Source organism: Orycteropus afer, unplaced genomic scaffold, assembly GCF_000298275.1.
Source record: "Orycteropus afer afer isolate SDZICR_OR568_19922 unplaced genomic scaffold, OryAfe1.0 scaffold00166, whole genome shotgun sequence".
In the NCBI taxonomy this organism is placed as follows: Eukaryota; Metazoa; Chordata; class Mammalia; order Tubulidentata; family Orycteropodidae; genus Orycteropus; species Orycteropus afer.
This window is the reverse complement of record NW_006921753.1, coordinates 1,660,562-1,671,303: the sequence shown is the minus strand read 5'-3', so window position 1 is coordinate 1,671,303 and position 10,742 is coordinate 1,660,562. Positions and strand designations below refer to the sequence as shown.

At 37.7% G+C, this 10,742-nt stretch overlaps 1 protein-coding gene across 1 annotated transcript in view; it reads right to left on the bottom strand.

Moving 5' to 3' along the window:
• The window catches only part of CIP2A (cellular inhibitor of PP2A), an 81,146-nt gene that overhangs the window by 11,273 nt on the left and 59,131 nt on the right, over positions 1 to 10,742 (bottom strand). The window contains exons 11-13 of the mRNA XM_007946565.2: positions 6,687 to 6,828; positions 5,390 to 5,489; positions 3,129 to 3,247 (exon numbers count right to left, since the gene is read on the bottom strand). Coding sequence (XP_007944756.1) covers positions 3,129 to 3,247; positions 5,390 to 5,489; positions 6,687 to 6,828 — 361 coding nt within the window. The remainder of the gene's footprint in view (positions 1 to 3,128; positions 3,248 to 5,389; positions 5,490 to 6,686; positions 6,829 to 10,742) is intronic.

Genomic DNA, 10,742 nt, shown 5'->3' with positions numbered 1-10,742 from the left:
ATGTCATGAGACAAAGTGTATGTAAACTGCTATATGGAAAGTGAATTTGCTCTGTAAATTTTCACCCAAATCACAAAAAAAAAAAAAAAAAAAAAAGAAAAGAAAGAAATGTTCAAATATTCTTGAAATAATCTTCTTAAAGACCATGACAAAGCAAGGTTTTAGGAAATTATTTTATTTATTTATATTTAAATTTGCAGGACCCACTCCTTTTGTACTCATTTTTAATAACTTCACCTCTGGTTTGGAAGCACTGTGGAACAACTAGTTTGGGGTGTGGATTATTTCTGAAAATTATTAAATAAACCTAACTTCTCACTTTTTGACTAGTCTGTTGTCTGACATTTCACATTTATGACATCAGTAAAGAAATTTACTTACATCATCTGAAAGACAGGTAAGGATCTATATGTTTTGAGTGAGAGAATGCCTGCCTCCTGAATCCCAAGTCCTTTATCCCTCCTATCCCACTCTTTTTCTCAGTCTTGGAAACAAATAAAGTTAGAAGACAGAGAGGAAAAAAAAAAAAAAAAAAAAGTCAGAACCAGGGCCTTGGGGCATTAATTTGTATCCTTGCTTTGTGGCCTCACAGAGCCCTGGTAGGGCCTGCAGGGTGTGGCTGCCCTATGTCCGAGTAGAGCTGTGGCTTTGGTCTGAGTCTTTGAGAAGGTGGCAGAGGGGCACAAGTAGCACATGCACTGGTCACTTGGAAGCGACTCTGAGATTTCCCATTTGCACACTTCAGGGCGCTGGGGTGAGCGGGAGGTGTTCCGGGTGGAAGGAGGGTAGATGTTTTCCGGGATAGCAAGAACTCCATATGGATCAGGGTAGGGTGGGTCTCATCCTGGATGCAAATCCTGACCCAATCACCTGTGCTTATGCTTTGAAATGGCACAAACCTACTGCCTGCCTGAAGAATGGAAGTCAAGGCATGGAGGCCAGTGAACTGCACACAGGCTGAGGGGAGAGAGCAAGCCCATGTGGCTACCTCCAAAATGACTCCTGGAGCCCAAGAAGCATTTGGATCCTTAAGATTTGCATAATGTTGATTTTTTGGTCTTTGGAACTAACCATGTGCTCATGTGAACAAAGATACTGGTCAGAGTACCCTTCCTACCATGGGCAAGATCACCTGGCCTTTTTATCATCCTTTACATCCTGTCCCTTCCTTTCAGTATGTTCTAATCAATCTGACCTCCACTCTGCCCTTTTAAAACTCCATCTTATTACTTACTGCCTCAGGGCCTTTGTATGTGCTATTCCTTTACCTTTTCTCACCAATCTGTATAAGACTGCTTCTTATCAAATCTCAGTCCAAATTCCTCAGAGAGAAGCCTTGACTAGCTCCCTGACAATATTAATACTGTATCTTCTCACAGTGACACACACAACATGAAACTCTTTTTACGTTCTTTGTGTCTTAACTAGAATGTGAAACTCATGACAGAGTATCTAGTCTTATTTCTTGAAATATCCAAAATGTCCAGAAGAGGGCCTGACACATAGCTGGCACATACTATGCATTTGTGAAATGTTTCAGTAGAAAAACAAAAGAACTACCTACCCATCCACTGATCTATTCAGGATACCTTTTTAAACTGCTTAAGATAATGTCAAGTAAGGGCATTAAATAAAACCGTAAGCATAAACGGATATCTGAGATGGTATTCAAGAGGAAACTATTTACAACATACATAAGACAGGCAAGGCCAAGGTACAGTGAAAATGGTGGGAAGGCCTTATGTGGACAGGCAGAGGACAAGACTCCTATTGTCACTAAAGTTAAAGCTTTCCACTCTGAAGCTTCTGAATTTTGATTCATGTATCAGATTTTTACACTTGAAGCAAATAAGCCACTAAAAATTGGCATCTGCTTCATTTGGAGATAAAAGCACCCCTTTTTCCTTAGTGGAACTTTCTTCCCTTACACTATCCCAACACTAAGTTCAGTCCACGTAGTTCTCATAGTTGATCCTTCTCCTTGGCACATGACCCAGATTCTGGTCAATGAGAGTGATGTTTACTTTTCACTTAAATAATTGGGAAGAAGCAACTCTTTCTATGGAAGAAGTAAAATGGTAGAGAATCCAAAGCCACTTTATCAAAAAATATGCTGTAAGAAACTGAGAGTGCCTTGACAGGTTGTAGCACCTGGATCCAGCCTTTCCCTGAATGAGAGTATGCCTGGACTTTTTAGTTATAAGAGTTAAAAATTTTTATTATATTTTAAAATCATTTGAAAGATTATTGACTAGTACAGTGAAGTGTTCAATTCACTTACTAATCTTTCTACAATGATGAAGATCAAAGACTACAGCCTTCAGGAGCCTCTCCAGTGCTAGCAGACACAGGGTTGGGTGGGGGGAGATCACAGCCTTCAATATAGACTACACCTCCACATAAAGAAAGCAAAAATCCTCACAACTGGACAAATAAGCAACGTCATGACAGAAAAGACTGAAGGAGTCAAGGATTTCATTTTACTCAAACCCAAAATGAAGAACCATGGAAGCAGCTGTCGAGAAATCAGATGACATTATTACACCAGGCAAATCTTCTACAAAAGACCTCTTTAATGTGTTGAAGAACAAAGATGTCATTTTGAAGACTAAGGTGCACCACACTCAAGCCATATTTTCAATAGCCATATATGCACATGAAAGGTAGACAACGAATAAGGACAACTAAAAGAGAACTGACACATCTGAATTGTGGTGTTGGCAAAGAGTACTGAATGTACCATGGACTGTCAGATGAACAAACAACTCTGTCTTGGAAGAAGTACAGTTGGAATGTTCCTTAGAAGTGAGAATGGCTAGACTTCAGCTTTTGTACTTTGGTCACATTATCAGAAGGGACCAGTTTCTGGGGAAGGATATCATGCTTGGTAAAAGAGAGGTCAGCGAAAAAGGGGAAGATCCTCAACGAGATGGATTTTCAGTGACTGCAACGATGGTAAGGGTGGTGCAGACTGAGCAGCATTTTGTTCTCTTGTACATAGGAGTTGCTATGAATTGAAGACAACTAGATGGCACCACCAACAACCGCCTATTGTGGGAAAGGCTAAAGGAACATATTAGGGCATTCCATCACCACAAAAAAATGCAATGTATATGACTCCAACTCACACTAAAACAGGAAAATCTGGGAGTGGTGCAGCTTCCAATAATATTCCCAATCCAGATTGTACTTGTTCTCTATTATCTGATGTTAAAGCAAAAGCCAAAGGAGTAATCAAACGTGAATCCTAAACAAATCAGAAAACAGAAGATAAGCAAGTTATCTTGCAAAAGGAGAAAAAACAATGCTAAGCCTTTAAGTGTAAGGTAAGTAAACAGAGCTAAATCATAAAATAATTCTAGGTAAACTTCAATGTGGTTTATCTAACACTTGAGTGTATGATTAGTCTGTACTTTGTTGTTGCTGTGTACACTGTGTGTACAATCAATGTGAATACAAGCTTAAAAATTTTCTGGCAAAGATTCTGAATTCTTTTTATTGTGCCTTTGAAAATCACACCTTAAATATTATGATGAATTTAAAATCTCATCTACAACTGACTGATCTCTGATTTATTTTTTAGCTATCATTTAAAAGAAGAAAAATTTAAAAATGGCTTAATCATTTCCAAATTAATTAAAACCATAAATAAAAGTAAAATTCAAATTAGAACATTTAAATTTACTGACTGAAACAATTATACTTTAAGTATAAGTCCTTCATAACAGTAAATATTTTACATTAACACTTGTTGTTGTTGTTGTTGTTATGTGCCATCGAGTCGGACCCGACTCATAGCGACTCCTCCTTGGGTTTCCGAGGCAGTATCACTACGGAAGTAGATTGCTCCATCTTCCTTCTGAGGAGTGGCTGGTGGGTTTGAACCGCCAGCCTTCTGGTTAGCAGTCAAGGGCCTTAGCCACTATGCTACTATAAGCCCCAAATCATCTATTATGAAGCACATCTCCTAAGATCTGATATAAAATCAATTTAACCCCAATTTTTTAAAAGCTACATACATTATCAAGTTATTAGCAGAGAAAATATCAAAATACAAGTCCTTTATAATTATCAATATTTTAAAATGATGAGTGCCATGTAGGTACTAAAGTATAATCTAATTCCATACAACTATGCTAACATGTGGCATTTATTTCCATAACCTTCCATAACTCCTCCCTACCAAAAAAAAAAAAAAAACCACCCAAACTCACTGCCATCAAGTCAGATCCAACTCATAGCGACCCCTGCTCAGGTTTCCAAGGTGATATCACTACAGAAGTAGTTTGCTGAACTTTCCTTCCGAGGAGTGGCCAGTGGGTTTGAACCACCAGCCTTCTAGTTAGCAGTCAAATGCCTTAGGCACTACACTACCAGAGCTCCTTAATTCTACTCAGAGAATAGAATTATTATTCCAATTTATAGCCAAGGAAATAGTAGGTCAGCATGGTGAAATCACTTGCTTAAGGATGCCCTGGCTAACAAATGGTAGAGGCAACATAAGAATCCAGGGTCTTAAGTATATGCAGTCACTGTAACCCCATTTAAGGTTTTAGTTTGGGCTTCCACCCTGACTATACAGACACGAGAGCCATCTCTGTTAGTTTCAAAAATGTAGTACATCAGTTTACCTGTGCCTGTTAAACTCCTATTACAAGCCAGGTACTGTAACTATCAAAGCAGATATACAGACCTCTTACTGAACTATAGGAGTGCTGGTGGTGTAGTTGCTAAGGTATTTGGCTGCTAACCCAAACGTCAGCAGTTCAAACCCATCAGCTGCTCCACAAGAGAAGATGAGTCAGTGTGCTTCCACTAGGATTTACAGTCTTGTAAATTCTGGGACAGTTCTACCTTGGGCTAATAAGTCAACTATGAGTTGTAATCGACTCAATGGCAATGGGTTTGGTTTTGGAATTGAGCTACACGATCAATCAAATTTGTTAGCAATTTTCTGCACATCCCCTCTAATTTTATTATCAGTACAATCAAATCTTTCTCTTCCAGAAGTCTCTCTATTCCCTTGCAATTCTGATTCAAACATACAAACCTCAAAATATATCTATCCCACAACAATGCCAACAGAAACAAAGGAAGAACCTTCAAAGTATCACACAAGGAAGGAAAAGGGTGAGACGGCACTACTATAATAAACATTCTCAACATTTGATTCAGGAGCACTTATGTTCAGTTTCTGTCAAATTATGTAAAATAATTATGTAGTGACAATACTACAAGTACTTAAGACATGTAACAACTTTAAACTTTCTTCTGATAGTCAATTCTAAGAAAAACATCTTCAAAAGAAAAATAATATTAAAACAGAAACTCATACAAAAGTGAGCCTTTACATATGAATAAATTTCAATGTTTGAAGAGTTTAACTCACCTGAAGAACTTTGTAGAAGCTTACTTCCATACCAGGAACTAATTGTTTAAGTTTGTTCATCAAATCAAGAGTTTTCAAAATTACTTCAGCAGCAAGTTTGCTTTAAAAATAAGTTGTAGTTAAATTAGATAACTCAAAAATTGCGTAGAGCTTATTTCCCTTCATAGTGCTAAGGAAAACAAAAAGCCAACACTTACTTGGCTTTAAACCTCAAGAAGGTAAAATATTTTATCATCATCCTTATAATCCAGACCCAAAGACAACACATTGGCATTAATAACGCAGGTTTAGACAGTGTTTCTAGTTCTACTTTCAAATATTAACATCCTTTTGACTTTCTGCTTCAAAATTAGTAAGAGTGATTTGGGGCTTTAAGAAATATGACCTATTTCTTAGCTTGTCATAGGAATATCAACACTACAGGGCATCCTTCGGAAACAGAGATTTGTTGAACACCAAATATGCACTGTTATGAATTATACCAAGCTTTGTTCTAAAATTTGTACCTGAGAAGTACCAAAAAAAAAAAAAAAAAGTAAAAAGAGATTACCTGTTCTTGAGCACGATCATTGACAATTAAGACATTTATGGAAATTTCAAAAAATCAAAGCCTAGCATTTAGTAGTCCTTCAGTTAAGATTTGTTAAACTGAATTCATGATGGAGTAAGGGCATAAAACAGTAGCTCTGGTGGCATGCCTAACCAGAAGGCTGATGGTTCAAACCCACCAGCCACTCCTCAGAAGGAAGACTGGGCAATCTACTTCCGTAGAGATACCACCTCAGAAACAAAGGAGGGGTCACTATGAGTTGAATCGACTTGTCAGCATTGAGTGTGGTTTGGTTTTTATTACTACCAGGAAAAATCATCTTTAACATTAAGCAAAAAGACTTGTCTCTATTAAAAGGAAACCTGTAGTGAATTATTTCCCTGCAGTAAAATCTACCCAATGTAAAATTAAATGAATAAAAATGTCAAAAAGGAGTTCAAGAAAGGAAATGGTCAGGAGTACAGGAAACTCATAGACAATCACAATTAATTAAAATAAACCTAAACAATCATTAAATAACAGTTTTGAAACATTTATTCAGAGGCTTATAATGTATAGATTGAATTAATTAAAAAAATAAATTAACTATGAAAATATTTTTGGTAATTCTCTGCTATACTTTGAGTTGATATAACATACTTAGGCATGATTCTCCAAAAGGGATAAAAACCAATACCATAAAATCACATCCTTTGATTTTTAGAAAATGTGCCTTATCATTTTGTCATTTATATTTCATATACTTACCCCAATTCAGAATCTGCTACCTTTGTTCCAAATCCAAGGTCAATCTTGCCATATGTAAATTGTTGTTCGATCAGAGTGGTACATTTGATGGTAGTCAGAATTTTCGCAACATGCATTTTGAGAGTGTCATCTCCACAAAGAGGTAAGTTTTTGTTAAGGAACACAAACAAAAATATTCTCAAAATATCTTATATTTGTATAGCATTTTACAGCATTTGAAGTTCCTGTTTGGTGCAAACTAAGGTTAATGCATTAGCAGCTAATCAAAAGGCTGATGATTCAAGTCTACCCAAAGGTGGCTCAAAACAAAGGCTTACTGATTTACTTCCAAAATAATTAGTCACTGAAAACCTAAAAAGCACACTTCTACTGACACACAGGGTTGCCATGAGTCAAAATCAACTTGACAACAACTAGCTGGATATATAGTATTCAAGATGATTTCATACAAATATCTCATCATTGCAATCTTGTGTAATTACTGGTATATTAGTTCTGCAACAGACTGAAGAACTGGAGCTCAGGAATTTAAGTGACTCAAATTAATGACACACATGGACTACCACCAAACATTTTTGACTAAAGGTAAAATAAGATCTGACTCTTCCACTGGATGTTAATTTTTCGTTAGGAGCAATCATAATGGTTCAATAAACTAAAGGAAGTTATTTCTTCATATTTGTATATGGTAAATTAAGTTGAATGCTAATCATTAAAAAGGAGCAAATTATAGTACCATTCAATGACAGACTGCTTGAATATATTAATTACAAATAGGTCAGAAAGAATAATCATGTATATTGACTATAGTGATTTTCAACTTGTCAGAATCACGTGGGTAAGTTTAAACTAAAACACATACATAAAACACACCCCTGATCCTAGGGTTTCATTTTATTACAATTAAATTAGAGTCTCTAGAAGTAAGGATCTGGTGTTACTATTTAAAAAGTGTTTTCCAGTTGATTCTCAGTCAGGATTGAGATCCGCTGCTATAAAAGAATAGAAAAACTGGACTTCCAGTAAGATGAAGGAATAGGCAGACAAGTGATACAGACCCTCTTCAACAAGAAAAGAAGAAAAACCAATTGACAGAGATACAGAAGATAAACCTGGAGCCCTGAGCTTTGAAAGGAACTATGCAGAAGTGGATTAGGCACTAACTAGTGGAAAAACCTGAACAAAAAACAGTGAGTACAGAGATGGTCAGAGCTGTGGACTGTCAGCTACTATGATGGGACCAACAGCCTGAATATTTCCAAATGGTGTTGTTGTTGTTAAGTGCTGTTGAGTCGTTTCTGACTCATAGAGACCTCATGCACAGCAGAACAAAATATCGCCCAATTCCGCACCAGCTCCATGATCCTTGCTATATTAGAGGCCATTGTCGCAGCCACTGCGTCAATCCATCTTGTCGAAGGCCATCCCCTCTTTCGTTGACCCTCCACCTTACCACGCATGACATCCTTCTCCAAAGAATGGTCCCCTCTGACAATATGATCAAAGTAGGTGAGACGAAGTCTGGCCATCTTTGCTTCCAAGGAACATGTCGGCCACACTTCCTCCAGGACAGATCTCTTAGTTCTTTTGGCAGTCCGTGGTACCTTCAGCATTCTTTGCCAGCACCACAACTCAAAAGCATTAACTCTTCTTCAGTCTTCCTTATTCATTGTCCAGCCCTCACATGCATATGAGGTGATTGGAAATATCTTGGCCTGTGTCAGGTGCACCTTAGTCCTCAAGGAGACATCCTTGGTTCTCAGCATTTGAAAGAGTTCTTTTGCAGCCGACCTGCCCAGTGCTACACGTCATCTAATGTCCTGACTGCTGCTTCCATTGGTGTCAACTGAAGAACCAAGCAACGTGAATTCTTTGACAACCTCAATTTTTTCTCCGTTTATCGTGGTGCTGCTCATTGGTCTAGTTTTGAGGATTTTTGTTTTCTTTATATTGAGATGTAATCCATACTGCAGACTGTGTTCTTCAATCTTCATCAGTAAGTGCTTCAAGTCATCCTCACTTTCAGCAAGCAAAGTTGTATCGTATGCGTATCTCAGGTTGTTAATGATTCTTCCTCCAATCCTAATGCCACGTTTTTCTTCATATAGTCCAGCTTCTCAGATTATTTGCTCAGTATACAGATTAAGTATGGGGAAAGGATACAACCCTGACACACTCCCTTGTTGATTTTAAACCATGGAGTGTCCCCTTGTTCCATTCGAATGACAGCCTTCTGGTCAAGGTACAGGTTCCTCATAAGTACAATCAAGTATTCAGGAATTCCCATTCTTCTCAATGTTATCCATAATTTGTCATGATCCACACAATCAAATGCCTTTGCATAGTCAATAAAGCACAAGTAAACATCTTTCTGGTATTCTTTGCCTTGAGCCAAGATCCATCTGACAGCAGTTATCTCTTGTTCCACATTCTCTTCTGAATCCAGCTTACACCTCTGGAAGTTCTCCATCAATATACTGCTGCAACCATTTTTGAATTATTTTCAGTAAGATCTTATTTGTGAGTGACATTAATGATATTGTTCGATAATTTCCACATTCTGTGGGATCACCTTTCTTTGGAATGGGTACAAATATGGATCTCTTCCAGTCAGTTGGCCAGGCAGCTGTCTTCCATGGCATAACCGAGTAAGTGCCTCCAGTGTGGCATCCATTTGTTGAAATATCTCAATGGGTATTCGGTCAATTCCTGGAGCCTTGCCTTCGCCAATTCCTTCATTGCAGCTTTGACTTCCTCCTCCAGTACCATTGGTTCTAGATCATATGCCACCTCCTGAAATGGATGAAGATTGACCAGTTCTTTTGGGTAAAGTGACTCTGTGTACTCCTTCCATCTTCTTTTGATGTTTCCTGCATCACTCAATATTTTGTCCTTAGAATCTTTCAATATTGCAACTCAAGGCTTAAATATTTTCCTCAATTCTTTCAGCTAGAGAAATTCCAAGCGTGTTCTTCCCTTTTGGTTTTCTAACTCCAGGTCTTTGCCCATTTCATTATAGTAATTGTTTTTTTCTTCTCGAGCTGCTCTTTGAAATTTTCGGTTCAGTTCTTTTATCTTGTCACTTCTTCATTTGCTTTAGCTGCTCTCCACTCAAGGGAAAGTTTCAGAGTCTCTGCTGTCATCCATTTTGGTCTTCTCTTCTTTTGTTGTCTTTTTAGTGACCTCTTGCTTTCTTCATGGATGATGCTTTTGATGTCATCCCACAATTCTTCTGGTTTCTGGTCATTGATGTTCAATGTATCAAATCTATTCCTTAGATAGTTTCTAAATTCAGGAGGGATATATTCTAGATCATATTTTCGCTCTCGTGGACTTGTTTTAATTGTCTTTAACTTCAAGTTGAACTTGCACATGAGCAGTTGATGGTCTATTCCACAATCAGCTCCTGGCATGGTTTTGGCTGAAGATATTGAGCTTTTTCCATTGCCTCTTGCCACAGATGTAGTCAATCTGATTCCTATGTGTTCCACCTGGTGAAGTCCACATGTACAGCTGCCATCTGTGTTGTTGAAAAAAGGTGTTTGCAATGAATAAGTCATTGGTCCTGCAAAATTCTGCCATGTGAGTTTCAGCATTATTTCTGTCACCAAGGCCAAATTTTCCAACTACTGGTGATTCTTCTCTGTTTCCAACTTTTGCATTCCGGTCACCAGTGATAATTAGCACATCCTGATTGCATGTTCGGTCAATTTCAGACTGCAGAAGTTGATAAAAATCTTCAATTTCCTCATCTTTGGCTTTGGTGGTTGGTGCATAAATTTGAATAATAGTTGTATTAATGGGTCTTCCTTGTAGGCGTATGGATATTATCCTATCACTGACAGCATTGTACTTCAGGACAGATCTTTAAACATCCTGTGTACTGATGAATGCCATGCCATTCCTCTTTAAACTGTCATTCCTGACATAGTAGATTATATGGTTGCCTGACTGAAAATGGCCGAAACCAGTCCATTTCAGCTCACTAATGCCTAGGATATCAATCTTTATGCATTCAATTTCATTTTTGACAACTTCCAATTTTCCTAGATTCAT